This window comes from Mytilus galloprovincialis, chromosome 2, assembly GCF_965363235.1.
Source record: "Mytilus galloprovincialis chromosome 2, xbMytGall1.hap1.1, whole genome shotgun sequence".
Taxonomy (NCBI): Eukaryota; Metazoa; Mollusca; class Bivalvia; order Mytilida; family Mytilidae; genus Mytilus; species Mytilus galloprovincialis.
In genome coordinates, this window is record NC_134839.1 from 10,937,214 (window position 1) to 10,952,964 (window position 15,751).

At 31.0% G+C, this 15,751-nt stretch overlaps 1 protein-coding gene across 3 annotated transcripts in view; it reads left to right on the forward strand.

The window, feature by feature from the left end:
* LOC143062863 (polycystin-1-like protein 1) overlaps positions 1–15,751 on the forward strand; it is a 242,837-nt gene that overhangs the window by 120,847 nt on the left and 106,239 nt on the right. For all 3 annotated transcript variants that reach the window (XM_076234680.1, XM_076234681.1, XM_076234682.1), the window contains 13 exons: positions 216–778; positions 4,112–4,342; positions 4,967–5,094; positions 5,620–5,847; positions 6,791–6,910; positions 7,420–7,612; positions 9,334–9,579; positions 10,607–10,745; positions 11,502–11,717; positions 12,530–12,711; positions 13,210–13,440; positions 14,181–14,515; positions 15,326–15,430. In XM_076234680.1, coding sequence (XP_076090795.1) covers positions 216–778; positions 4,112–4,342; positions 4,967–5,094; positions 5,620–5,847; positions 6,791–6,910; positions 7,420–7,612; positions 9,334–9,579; positions 10,607–10,745; positions 11,502–11,717; positions 12,530–12,711; positions 13,210–13,440; positions 14,181–14,515; positions 15,326–15,430 — 2,917 coding nt within the window. The remainder of the gene's footprint in view (positions 1–215; positions 779–4,111; positions 4,343–4,966; positions 5,095–5,619; positions 5,848–6,790; positions 6,911–7,419; positions 7,613–9,333; positions 9,580–10,606; positions 10,746–11,501; positions 11,718–12,529; positions 12,712–13,209; positions 13,441–14,180; positions 14,516–15,325; positions 15,431–15,751) is intronic.

The window sequence follows — 15,751 nt, forward strand, 5'->3', positions numbered from 1 at the left end:
AATGATAGTGGGAGTGGGGCATCCGTGTACTTTGGACACATTCTTGTTATTTTTATTTTTCCTTTGACTTGCAGTAGGTTTTTGTTATAATGTCCAGTTCTAAAAACATATCTTCAATCACTTATAAAACTGAAAAAAACAGGACATAGTTTTGTTCATTTTCACAATTTATTTCACTATTTTTGTTCAATATTGGTGTGTTTCTTTCATTGCAGTTTTCCAGAGGATTTGATATACCAGGTACACATTTACTTAAAGTAACTGCTTTAAATGACATCAGTCAACAGTCTTCTAGTCTGACCGTTGTTGTCCAGTATCCAATTGTACAGGTCAAGTTAGCTGCTTCTCCTGTTATCCTTGGAGAACCAACGGTCATCATTGTAAAGGTCAATGGTGGCAGAAGTTTTTTTATCCATATTAATTTTGGCGATGGTCAGTCAGAAACATTATCATCAGAAAATGAGACTTTAAAGATAACAACAGAACATCCACCAGAAAGAGGCTTGCCCAGATATTTGGTAGCTATTCATCATATCTACAAGTCAATTGGAGACTATGAAATTACAGCCAATATCTCCAACCTGGTATCATACAAAGACCAAACAACTCTATGTACGATTCATGAACCAATTATTATAACCAGCGTTACAACAGATTCTCCTACAGTGTTCCCTGTCCCAGGACAAGTCAATGTCACAGCAATGATAGCCTCTGGAAAAGACTTGACATTCAAATGGGAATTTACTGACCAAGATTACAGTATCGTTTCTAAAGTCAGGTAATAGAAAAATATCAGCAGGAGTGTTCAGGATTCTAGTTTTACTTGAAAAGTGCTTTTCTTTAATGACCTACATCTTCATGGCAGAATTATAGTATTCTACCATCTTAGATTTTAAATGAATCCTTTAGATGCAAATATGTCAAGTACATGATACAGATGGTAAAAAACAATTCATTTTTGTAGGCGACAATAGTAGCCTTTTCAAGATTCAGACTTTAGGAAGTTGATTTTTACAAATCCTTACTAAAATTAAAGAACACTTATAAGGACAGTAGTTTTTAAACCCAAAAATATAGGTTCCTGATGTTTTTTTGTCTCATTTCAGCGTTAAAATTACTTCTCAGTTCTATTTCGGCTAAGGAAAATATATAATTTTGCCTTGAATATAATGCAGAATGCACATAGTGTCTACACATCAACCAATCAGGATTAGGCATACAATCAAGGTGTTGCCCTTGATATTCAGTGGTTTTATTTGTAACCTTAGACCCCTAGAAAACCTCAAGTTTATTTTGCTGAATGAACATTGACCTTTTGACCTTATAAAGGTTTTGTATAAGTATGTGTCATTAACTGTCAAGTGATGCTTGGATATTTCCTAAGTAGCTTTTCCTACTTTAATCACGAAATTTGTATTGATAGTTTAAGTTTTCAAAAAACTTTTAATATCTTGTATAAAAAAAAATGATATTTTATGAAATCACTGGATTTAACTTAATAAGAATTCAAAAAGTGCTTTTGCTTACAAAAAAATATGTGTACAAATTTTATTTTATTTTTAGTTTAGATTTTCGACTCTTGACTTTTGATTTGATCTACAATTGTTAACTTTAATATTCGAATTAGCTGGTCACCAAACATAGATTTTAACTCCTCCTATCCCCTTTAAATAAAAACCTTTCCTCTTTTAACTACATTAACCATATCTTGGAATTCTTTGTAGGCTGTATATTTAGTTCTATGAAAGGGAAAAATTCTGTGACACATTTACTGTGATGCTTTGCAAGAGAAAAAGATTCTTTGTTATTTAGATTTGTGAATAACAGTCTTTTTGATCGTCCCTAGTTCTATATAAAGAAATCTGTTGATTTTTTTGTCTGTTTCTAAATGAATCTATTTTGATGGTTATTGTTCCGTAAGAAAACAAGCTTATAACATATGATTTCATTTATGGTAGGGAGAAAATAGCCTTTATGGTTTGGATTGATAGCCATATCAATGTCCGTGTTTCTAAGTGATACTGGGTAATTGATGGAAAATTTCATTATCAGGGTCTTAATTGAGTTTAGTAGACAAGAATTTTATAGAAAAGAGTGTCAGTTTCCGCTAAGTACTGGTCTAATGGAGCCAATTCATGAATTGTATTGACAAAATTATGTTGGCTTTTTAAGAAAGGCTGAATACTATAGAGTTAAGTATTTCTATCAGATGTCTTAAAATGGAAATGAAAGTCAGGATATAAGTGGTTGGATGCTTTTAACAGAATATAATCAGAGGCAGTTCATGATTTAAAGGAATGAAGCTAGCTGTGTTTGTGGCGTGTTTCATATGGACTAAGTATAGGAATTATTTGTCCTATTAAACTCCATCCCTTTGAAAATTGTCAGTCAATGTTAAACATTTTTGTTTTGGTTCCATAGACATGCAGTTTAAGCTGTCAAAGGGGAAGGTCTGGTGTGGAAAAAGATTTTAAGGGGTCTAAATGTTTAAATTTCACTTTCTGTTTATTGTTACCCCTTGGTACACCTGAAAAGGGAATAACTTTGATATCAAAACTTCTGGTAGACTACAATTTTAAATGATAAAAAAAACCAAACATTTTCTTTACAAGCAACTTTTACTATAGCACTGGTTCAGGTTCAGACCAAATTGTAGAAATTTATACAAAACAATGAAATCTCAAACATTTTCATCTTTAAGTGCTTTTAAATTCAGAGACAATGGGATCTAAAAGTATGATTTCCTTTTATATATCTGGTAGTATTTGATTCATTTGCTCACCTCATTCATTTTCACATGGAATAAAGAGAAAAAATGTATAAAAGTGGTATATTTTCCTTGTATAAAAGTGGTATATTTTCCTTGTATAAAAGTGGCATACTTTCCTTAAGTGAATGTCACATCTACTTGTTATTTGTCCTATCGGCACCGCATTCTGTTTTTGGTTTTGTTAATTGAGGAAAAATTAAACATGAGAAGAAACAATTAATAATGTTGTTATATAATATCAAATGACAAAATTCAGTTTGTTATTGATTAACATTTCATTTTGTTAATTGAAAATGACAGTTTTTGGCCAATATTGTCACAGTAAGCACACTGTTGAAAGCTCTACTATCAGGAGACAAACAGCTAGATGTAAAGTCAATGACAGCATAGAAAATAATTGTTGATGATTAATTTGTGATTAATGAATCATGAAATGAAAAGATAAAGCTGTACTCCAACTTAATGAAAATTAGACGGGACATATTTCCTACGGTTAATGGTGAGGACAAGTTGTGATTTGTTTTGGTCTCTGTACACTTTGGCTCCATACTCTTAATGAAATTTATACACAGCGTTTTACAGTAGTAAATGGAAAGCTAATGCACATATTAATCAGGATCACTTTGAAATGTAATTCCAAAAAAAATTGAATCCAGTCTAATTCGTTTTCATGTAAAGTTTTGTTACTGGAACAGTCTCGAGAGATTTCTTGGAAATTGAAATCTCGGTGAGATATACAGTTCGGATATGTTATTTTTTTGTAAATTTTAATTATTTGTCAGCTTTTTTTCTCCCTAGTGACCATTTGGTTGTATTATGTTTTTAGACTTTTGATAGAGTGTGTGTTGGTAATGATTGATTGTGTTGTCTTGTGTGGGAGGTGAAAAATACGAGGTGTAGATTGCTTTACTTTATATTTATAAAAAAAAATAATTCTATGGGAAAATATTTTCAACCATTTTATAAAGATAAAGAAGAATATATGAAACAGAATATTAAAAACTTGAGTGAAATTGATAATATTTGACTCCATAGAAATCAGACAAAGTGCAGTATTATAGTATAAATATGGTAATATATTGTAATTGTCCTGTTCTGTCATATTTCAAGCCAGTAGTCTTTATTATTGCTTTTCTGAGGCACAATGAACCTCCTAATATTTATTTGAATTAATGGTGATGTGGAGATTATGAAAGTGTGGTAGCAACCTAACAATACAAAAGTAAAATGACACCTATAGTTATTCTTCCTGAAGTAATAGTTACATTTTGAACACAATATCAAGGGTTTTCAGTGGAATATACAAAAGAGATAATTGAAATCAATTTGTATCTTTTATAGCACAAGCAATACAATCACACATTATTTTGAATATTCTGGTGATTATGAAGTCACAGTCAAGGTCATCAACCATCTATATAAAGAACCAGTTGTTGCTAAGCTACCAGATAAGTTCAAGGCTGTGGATGAAATAAGTGGTCTGAAGATAATCGAAGCTCATAGTTGGAAGAAAACACTTCTGAAGGGAAGAAAACCAGACTGGTCAACAGAAAAGATTGTATTCAAAGCTTTGTAAGACATTTTAAATCTGTTTAAAAATATAAAACCAAAAATAGATGTAAGGTAAATACTACGGGGAAATATCAAGTAACAAAAAGAAATAAAAATGATTTAGTGAACTATCACTTGTAGGTCATTTAAATTAAGCATTATGGTGCACTATTGTTAGTATGAAAAATTGGTGTGGTTAGAAATCTTAATGGACTTTATCATGTTTATTGTTGTTAAAGATATAAATAACAAGCATATTTGACTAGTAAGTACTCTCATGCCTACATTTATTTTAGATTTTTCATAGATTTTAATGGCTCGTTAAAATTAGCAATATCTCACTCAATTTAAAAGAAGGTGCTGTTAAAATATTATGACAGAACTAAATTATGGCTGCTTGAAATATGAATTCTGTGGAAAAGTGTTTTGAAAATTGTTTGGTTCATAGCGATGTTAAAATACCAGAAACACACCTCTCATTTTGAAATTCAATAGTCTTAAAAAGAAAATCTAAAGTATCCTACTGAATAAAGAGGAAGGTTTAATTTTATGTTACAAGATCATACGAAGTTGATTCAAATAAAAATATTAACGGTTAATTCTTTTTAAATTGATATTGATGATTTTTTTTATTATTATTTTTAGGTGTGAGGAAGGATCTCATGTAACATTCATTATCCATTTTGGAGACGGCCAATCAAAAACAGTAGAAGGAAAGATGAATTATTTATTATTTCTAGTTACTGGAGAAGCTTACCATCAGTATACAAAAGGTACTTGTAATACAGTCTTTAAATCGTCATAAAGTTACAATTATAACTCTGCTTGTAGACTATGTGTCATACAGTATGTTCCATTAGAACTGACTATAATTTATGAATAGTGCAAGTATCTTTATTACTTAATATAAAACAAATGCTTCTATTCAGTGGTTAAGCTATGATTTCAGTTAATGTTTGGTATTGTGAATATACATGTAGCATTTGTCATAAAAAAAAAAAAAATGAAAAAAATGAAGGTAAAGTTCAATATTGTTCATTTTCATTTTTGCATCCAAGAGTTATTGTTTTGATAGATTGGGAAATGTCAATTTGTGTTGTTTTTGATAACTGATGAACCTAACTGTTTAATAATGCTCTTTAAAATTTAGATATGCTGTTACTGATGACAAAATGGTGGTCAAGTTCGATAGTGTTGAAAACCATAAATATTAAAGCTGGGTCATTTGAGCATTTTGATTATATTCCTTGACAAAATATATGTACTTTTAAATAAGTATTATTTGCTTTTTGTTTCAGAGGGAGTTTATCCAGTGTATGTAACAGCTATCAATCCATTGGGAAATACTACATCCTATTTGAAAGAGCCATTTCACGTCCAGAGACCCCCTGCAACACCTAAGTTGAGAGAAAATTATTATATACAATATGGTCAAAATTTCACATTCAAAGTAGAACAAATTGATGATGAAAATATCACATTTGATTGGAAATTTGGTGACCAAACTGATGTCGTCAATAGCAACAGTAAGTTCATATTTAAATAAAAAGTAGAGTAAGGACAAAAGGAAAAAAATAACAATGCTCAGGTCCTTCTTTTTCTGAAACCTGCATTTAAAAATGAAATGTAAATTAAACTGAACAAGTCTTGCTTGCTGAAGTATTGGTTTGAATGATGTGAAATAAACTAGTCTACCTTACATACAGGGATGATATAAAAATAAGAAATTGGCATAGATGCCAACCATTAGGATATTTCCATAATTTTTCTGATTTTGCGATCAAAACTACGCTATTACAGTCAAAGTCGAATAATTACGGATTCCCAGTCATTGCCGTTCAATTTTGAAAACGCGGATTTTTGTCATTACTTTTTCATCCTGGTCCGGTATTTAGAAAACTCCAATGTAATGCTTCCGGTTTCTCGGGCGTTATCGAACTAACTGACTTCCAAAGAGGCCAACTTGCATTTTATGAAGTAGCTTTCCCCTTTTCTCTACTTCTCCTTGACGAAACGGAAATGTACGAGTGGAGAACGTCTGAACAATTGATGAATGGAAAACATTCTACAGATAGCATGTTTAACGAAACATGTTAATGCACATCACTTTTCAACCACTCGTCAGTAATTTTTTTGGTAAATGCACGTTTTTGAATGATTACTGAAAACTTTCCAAAATAACAGAAAATTTGATAGATTGTTACTGATTGTGTCAAAAAGGGGTTGGCATCTATGAATTGGGTGTACTGTTTGAACCACAATACAGTATGGATTTTGATTTGTAAATTGAAAAAAAATATAAGGAATTAAAATTAATGGGAAAGAATGCAATTTAAGGTACATTATTAATGACTTGATATCATTTAATCATTTCTTTGGGTTATCATTATTGCAGACACAATATATAATTTCCTCCTGCTAGATTTTAATACAAACTATTTAATATAAAGTATGAACATTAAATTGCAGGTTCTGAAATCAGTCATTTGTATCAGAACGCTGGAATGTTTAATTTAGCTGTCATAGCTAATGATAGAGGAATAAAGAATACTGCAAGTGCTAAAGTCTATGTGCAACAAAAAATACAAGGTAATAAAACTCTAGTGTTAATTTGATCTATTTAAATTTGTATAAAATTTGTCTACCTGCCGAAATGATATGCTTTCTATGAAATTAACAACAATAAAAATTTTCTGTTATAATATGGTCATTTGATGACAAATCTGTTAAATGTAAGATTGTAATTATCTAAATACAAATTGTTACCAATTAGGTAGAACACAAGTAATAACTGTGTTGACATTTATTTCATGGGTGCCAATTTTCATGGATAAAGGAGAACTTGATGGCTGTGAATATTTAATTTTGTGACTTAACCCAGGTCTGCATACAAGCCTATAGAAAATTTGTTATTCGTTAAACAATTTTCCTGGTTCACCAGTGTACCCTCGAAATCAATAAAAATTGATTTCCAACGAATAATAATGATTCTACAGTAGTGCCTCTGTATCTTACAATGAGGTAAATAATGATTGTGAGTTTGTTGTAAAACATCAGAAAACATCAATTTCTACATTAAACATCTTAATTCTTTTCAGGAGTAACATTAAATATAACCTCCAGTTTAAAAGATGGATTAGAAGGTGTAACTCTGTCTGCCCATGCCTTTCCAAAATATAATGGTTTGGTGAAATACTACAAGTGGAGATTCAATGGCTGGCAGCATGGAAGTTTGAAATCCTCCAAAGTCACCACTGATCCTATTATACAACACACAGATTTTACAGAGAGGTATTGTTTTTGCTTTATAGTTAAACAAATGGTACTTTTTATACGACCGCAAAACATTTTTGCATTTATATAATGGTATGATGTTGTCGTCGTCTGTGTCGTCTGAAGATACATTGGTTTCCTGACAATAACTTTAGTTTAAGTGAATCAATCTCTATTAAATTTAATAAGAAGGTTCAATACCAGAAAAGGAAGGCTGGGATTGATATTGGTGATGATGGTCCCAACCGTTTTGGAATAAGGGGCCCAAAACAAGCATTTTTCTACTTTCAGGATATCATCTTGTGTATTAGTATTTCAATTACTCTGAAATTGTACCACAATGTTTTATACCACAGGTATAAGGTTTGAATTGATTTTAGGGGTTATGGTCCCAACAGTTTAGGAATTTGGGGCCAAAAAAGGGGCCCTAATAAGCCTTTTTGTAGTTTCCAGTCAATAACTTGTCCAGACAATAACTTATGTTAATGGATATATGAAATAAAATAAGAAGGTTCAATATAAAATAAGAAGGTTCAATATAAAAAAAGGAAGGTTGGGATTGATTTTGGATATGAAGGTCCCAACTGATTAAGAAAAAGGGTCCCAAAACAAGCATTTTTTCTACTTTCAGTATTTCAATTGCTCTGAAATTGTACAACAATGTTTTATACCCCAGGTAAAAGGTTTGGATTGGTTTTTGGGGTTATGGTCCCAAGGTTATAGGAATTTGGGACCAAAAAAGGGGTCCAAATATATAATTTTGTAGTTTCCAGTCAATAACTTGCTTTTAAGTGTATAAAACTCTCTGAAATTATACCACAAGTTTCCATACTTTAAAGGGATGGTCATGGGGAGTAATGGCTTAAACCAGTAAGCAAATAGGGGCAAAAAAGGGGGAAAACGAGGGGTTTTTTGGTTAAAGGACAATTTAGACAATTTAAAAGCAGTGTAAGGGAGGTAAGCCAGTTCCATTTAAAGAATACCGTTATACCGTTATATATAATTATATATATATGTATATAATATATATGTTTGATTATCTCCAATACACTGCTTGAAAATTATGAATTAAGAAATGATGATTGTCTTGAGATGACTAGCTGTAAATTTATATTTAGACATGTTTGAAGTTACTATTAATTAATATTAATTTTAACTATGACTTTATATTTTATATTAAAATGAGTAGGTATTTTTGCAAACACTTTTTTAGGGGATTAATATTCAACAGCATAATGTATTGCTCAAAAGGAAAAAAAATAGATTTTTTAGACCACATTCATTCTGTATCAGAAACTTATGCTGTGTCAACTATTTAATCACAATCCAAATTCAGAGCTGTATCAAGCTTGAATGCTGTGTCCATACTTGCCCCAACTATTCAGGGTTCAACCTCTGCGGTCGTATACAGCTGGGCCCTGCGGAGCATCTGGTTTAACTTTTGTGTGCATTTATTAATGTTAATTCAAAAAAGGAAGATAAAAATGCTAGGTTAACTTTAGGAGAGAAGCCTACAGATATCTGCACTGAATATCAAAATGCGTTCTTATCATTGGTATACTCTCAAAGTCAAATTATTCGTATTGATAGAAACCTTGCAATGATTTCTGAATTTACAGGAGCAATTTTATGATGTTTAAGATTATTTTTTTTAATGATGCAATTTAAAATTATAAACATGTTATTTATGATTCACAATTTATGGCTGCAGTTGTTTTCATTTTATTTATTCATTGTAGGTACACCGTCACAGTTTCTGCTTTTAATAACGTCAGTGATGCTACGTCATCTGCAATTATTTTACCAATCCAAATAAAAAAGTTGAAAATTTTGATGGAGGGTGACCCATTAATTAACAGAACTCTAAAATTCAAGATAACTACCTATGGTGGATCTGATATTTCACTGAGATGGAATTTTGGAGATGGTTCACCAGTAATTCGTGTAAATGATAGTAGCCTCTTTTTAGAACACATTTTTATCAAGTAAGTAACATTGTGACCATTTTTTCCCGGCCATGTTGATTAGTGGTGACCATTATTGATTGATTTCCTGTGATTGGCTTAAATGACCAAGTAGTTTAGGTTTATTAAGATGAATTGATAATTGAAAAAAAGGGAAAAATTGCTATAGTTAAAAATTAACTGATTGTATTTTGATCAGAAAATTTAAAGTGGAAAAATTTATTCCCTTTTACTATAAACCAAGAAATATTCAATTCTGCCATAGTAATATTTATCATAATAATTGAACTGTGGTGAATTTAGGATGCATCGAGTGAACCAACCAACACCTTCTAACGGTACTGTGTTGAATTTAGTACATTTTTATTTCCTTTGATATCAAAAAATGTTTGAACTCAAGATCAAAATGGTAGGACTGTAGACCAGAATTCAATTCCACGAAAATGAGATGACACAAACAAAATTGTGTGTATACAATATCAGTTTATAAGATTTGAGGATCTAATGTGACAAAGCGTATTAATAGACACTAATAAGACAGGACACTTGTACTGAAAAAAATCACACTGTAAAAGGTTTATAACCAAAATGTGTTGTGGTTTTGAAAAGGACAAATTATTATAGACATGTTCCCACTAATGTAACTTTGCTACTGGCCATTATTTTCTTAATACATCATAATTATATTTCCTTCTTCATTGCATGATCTAATTTATATAGCAGCTAACTCATTGTTATCAAATAACCACATTTCATAGGTTATAATTTAATATTTGTCCTTTGGGAGAAAATGCAACATTTTGATGGCAAAATTCCTATACTGTATAATTGCTTTACCAGTGAGGATAAAGCTTCTTTTACTATATAATTTAAAATTTGGCTTTTCAAATTGGAAATATTTTGTTTCATTACAGTAAAATGATTATCTAACTTTAGCTGCTTATGAAAATTTGGGAAAGATTGCAAGTTACTCCCTATTAAAAAAAGTTTATTTCTGGCATCATAATAATTTAAAAAATACGACTAATATATTGTTTTTGATTTTCAGAGAAGGAGTGTATAATGTGACAGTATTGGCATCTAATTCTATAAGCCATGCTAGTGAAAGTAAACAGTTGTTTGTCCTGGATAGGAAATGTTTCCCGCCAGATATATCTGTACATGGCCAAAATATAACACTCACTACCGTAAGTGTAAACTTTGTTCAATAAAAAAAAGTTTAGAAATGGGACTGTCCCAAAAATAAAAGACAATTTCTTGTGTGAGTAGTAAAGATTTATAACAGTTATAAGGCATCACCTTTAATAGTTATTAGCATTGAAAGGATTTAATTGTAGCAGCCAAATAACTTTTGATTTCTTGTTTCTTTCCATGTTGAGCATTTTTACGTTTGACTTAAAACCTCTGGAATTTTCCTGTAGTGTTTTATTTATTAAGAAATGTTGTTTACGGATGCAGGACTTGTAAGTAGAAGATTACTAAACAAACCAGCATCAAAACTTAAGACATCAAAGAAAAAAACAGGTTCCTGCAGGGAAATTGCAAGATCGTAGCGTTAAGATACCAGTGATTAATCTACTTAGTATAATGCTTTTGGCAAATGTACTGCACCTAAAACTTTGAGTCATTGTGTGTGGTGGTGTTACCACTAAACTAATGTTTTCAGGGTTAAATAAAGATAAATACTTTATCTTTTGTATGGGATGTACATAATTTTAAAGTATTATACAAAAGTTTTAAAATGTACTAGAAGCCTTTTTAAGGAAAGTCCAAATTTGAAACATGATCCTTGATTATCAATGTTCTTGATAAGATAAACCTTCAAAAAGTTATACAATTACCTAATCTGTTCCAAATGACAGTCTACAAGAGTAAAAAGGTTACAATTAATCTAAGGGTTGATGTGTGTATAATTAATTTGTTTATTTGACTTTTCATTTTAGATTAATAAGTCACAGCAGTTACGTTTTGAAGTAGAAATGGCTATACCTGTATGTGAGAACACAACAATCCATGCTGAGTATAGTTGGAGGTTGTATAACAGCTCTGATAACCAGCTCATACAACTTACACATGTGGCTAGTAGTACATTCTACCAGAAGATATTGATGATACCTTCTTGCACATTAGAAGATGGAAAATATCAGTTAGAAATTAAGGTATGGTGAATCTCATAGGAAAATTTTAGTCTAATGTGTATTGAGGGTTATTTTAAAAAGGAATGTAAAAGAAAAAGTATCAGTGTATGGGCATTACCTTGCAACCCAGAAGTTCTAAATGTTGCAATCAATTGGCAGGTGTCTAGAAATATAGAAGGAAAATTCATAGAAATGTCTCAATAAGTCCATTAATTCTGAAAGACTTTTTACAAGAAGGGCAAAAGATACCAGAGGTACATTCAAACTCATAGATTGAAAATAAACTGACAACCCCAAGACTGAAAAAGAAAAAGACAAACAGACGAATAATAGTACACAAAACATGACATACAACACTAAAAGACTAAGAAACATGAACCCCATCAAAAACTAGGGATGATTAAAGGTGCTCAGGAAGGGTAAGCTTATCCTGCTCTACATGTGGCATCCATGTTATTGTAGACCCAGAAAGTCATGTTCGTAAAAAGGGAACAGGATTGTAGTTACGACATAAGGAACATATCCAATATCATATGTTAAACTGATATTTCATAATGGGCAATCAACTCATGATGGCTTCTATAAAATTTACAAAACCATGATTTCAACTCATCATACTACTTCATGCATACCACTTGTTGTTCCAAGTTTGAGAATGATTCATGGAATTTTCATCTACAATATTTATAACTTTATGCTAATGACATGTACTTGTGAAAGTGATGCCCATATTTTTGCATTATTTGAGACAAAAAAAATTATGTGAGTAAATTTAGTGTAGAATTCAGTCTTTTGCACTCCCTGTAACTATATAATATGTTCTTCTGATTTAGGTACAAATAAAGGATACTATTGTGTACAGAAAGAAAGCTATAGCCGTAGAAGTTCTTCCAAGTCCTTTGTCAGCAGTTATCAAAGGCGGTATGGTAAGGGAGATAACTCGTCATGATACTGTTCTGTTGGATGGTTCCCTGTCTGGTGATGTAGTAGATTGTACTGACAACGGTCAGTTAAGGTTAGCTGTAAAAGCAATTTGTAATTTATGAAATATATTTGCATTTAAGAAAACTATGAAGAGGTGAGAGTTGTGATTTTATCGAACAAAAAAACCTTGTAAAACAGATTTATTGTACAAGATAAAAACTATGATGATCAGGACACTATAAGAACTAACTGTAATCTTGAAATTTTACAGACCAAATGAGGAGTTTTCCTAGGGAAAGATTTCAAAGATTTCAAAGAAAAGTCATTAGAGATTTATATATACTTATTGTTTTCTTGTGGTGGTTAGTTTGTAAATGAGATCTATAGTTAGTGAATGTCTTGGAAAATGATGTTCTGTTTTCTGGGCACATCTAGTTATAAAGAGTATACAAAACCTTTACAATGAATATCTTATTTACAACTGTGCAATGACTCTACATTATAACACTTAGAAATTTATAGAAAAATATGTCTTAGTGTTTGTTGAAAAAACAGGATGGTAGTTAATGATAATGTTTACTTCTTTTAGGTACCAGTGGACTTGCACCAGAAACTTTGACTATGCTTCATCCGAGTCCTGTTTTCAAGAGAACACCACTGACTTAGTGACATTTAACCAGTCTGTAGTTGTATTTCCAGCAGAATATTTTATTTCTAAACTCACTGAAGTTGTCATTAATTTGACAGTGTGGAGAGATGACAGAAATGTAGCGAGTACTATCCAAGTTATAAAGATAAATGACAAGGCTAGATCTATGATGTAAGAATGGCCGACTATCAATTACTTCTACCTAAATGTTTACTGTGGATTCATTATAAACTTTTGTAGGCATCAATTTTCGGGATTGAAGAAAACCAGCATTTTGGTGGGTATTTGATTTTGTGGTTTTACCCATCTACATACAAAGCCTATAGAAAATTGGTAATGTGTTGAATATTTTAATTTGTGGTTAAAAAAAAATTGGTATTCAACGAATAATGAATCCATAGTATTTAAGTTTATCTTGATACTTTTGGTTTCTTGATAACTTTTTATGTCCCATTTATGGGCATTATGTTTTCTGGTATGTGTGTCTGTCCGTCCGTTCGTTCTTCTATTCGTTTGTTCATCCGTTCCTCCCGTTTCAGGTTAAAGTTTTTGGTCGAGGTAGTTTTTGATGAAGTCGAAGTCCAATCAACTTGAAACTTAGTAAACATGTTCCCTATGATATGATTTTTCTAATGTTAATGCCAAATTAGAGATTTTATCCCATTTGCACGGTCAACTGAACATAAAATGATAGTGATGATGGGGCATCCATGTTCTTGAGACACATTCTTGTTATATAATTCTTTTAAAGCTAGTATCAAAAGGTACTGATAGATTTGTCAGTTGCAAAAATTATTTTTCTCATGGTTCTCTTTGCTTTCAATTCAAATTAATCTCAGTGGTTTGTTTGCTTATTATAATGTTTTATTAATTACAATTAATGGAAAATACTTCTCTTGTTTATTTCACAGGCTGAGTATTTATTGTCCACAGTGTGAGAAGCATAGAATAAATGTGAATGAACGACTTTTACTCCAGGCAGTGTGCCAAGGATGTCCAGAGAATAATACACAATACAAATGGACAACACATTTTGTTTATCAGAGATACTATCCACGCCAAGATCCTGTTGTATGTTTGATAAAGAGAGTTGATGGGTCCAGCTTTAATTTGCTGGTGCTAGAAAATGAAACAGTATCAGAAAATGACACTTATAAAGATATGTACATACCAGAGACTAGAGCCCTCTACACTCAATCGTCAGGCAATACATCAGTGATTAATAAGTCCTTGTTTGATGTGATAAGTAAGACCCTTTTGTTACATACATAATATAAGTATAACTGAAAATCACTATTACTGTAATGTCAGAAATTATTGCATGCATTTATTATTTTGATTTTGTCATTTTAAACTTAAATGCGATTTAATTTTTACTATTATGAGAAAAATCCTGTTTATTCAGATAAAATATTACAAAATGCCAGTTTTAATTATTGCGTTTACATCTCTGTCGCATTATTCAAAATAATAAAAACCTCGCAATAATTTTCAGAAATTATTGTGAATTTTAATTAATATGAATAATGCATCTTGGTGATTATCTTCATGATCTTAGTAACGAGGTTATGCATTCTGATATCTTATATATATAGCTGTTTCCTCAAATTATAAGAAAAATTATCACACATTTTTCTTTAGTCTTAAAAAATCACAATAATTTCTGTAATTTTCAGTAAATCAAAGAATTGAGACATTGAAATTTTATTGTGGAGGTGTTTGTGATAATCATGATACAATACTTTTATCAAATTATGATGGAGAAACGAAAAGTTTCATAAATTTAAAAAATAATTGAGTCTTAAAACATTAAACTATGATGTTTTTTTATCAAAAAGTTCAGTCTGTCTGTATAGCCCATGGAGCATGCAATGAATCAAAATATGGTCGTAAACACAATTTATGTTTGTTCAAAAAAAAAAGAACTTTAACAAATAATAATCTGTCCTGCAGTTTGGCACTGCAAAATGTTTTGATACTTTTGTTTATTGTTTAGTTCTTTTGTTTCATAATCCCATTTTAATAGTGATATTTTAATCTTTTTATTGATTTTCAGACCCAGTAAGAAGAAAAAGACGGTCACATTTTGATCTTCCCTCCACACCAATGTACCCTACCATTAGGGAAAGCCCAAGTTTTGGAATACCATTTGGCATACCAAGTAAGTAAATCAAAGAAAATCATTGGTCCATCTGGATATTTATGCTGTTTAATTGTAGCATACTGGTTAAGACATCTCAGCTACCTACCATGTGTAACTGCAATACATTTAATTTTGTTTTTTCACACACAAAAATAAACTTAAAGCAAAAGTGCAAAAAAAAAAATTTAATATTTTGCTTGCTGGAATAGCATAAAATTGTCAGCAATTATTTGCAAATATGATTATTCCTTCTCCAAAGTGTATTCTGTTTATTGAGAGAAAAGATATCAACAAACTGAACATATCACCCACTCAAGTGCAATAGATTAATCCTATGCA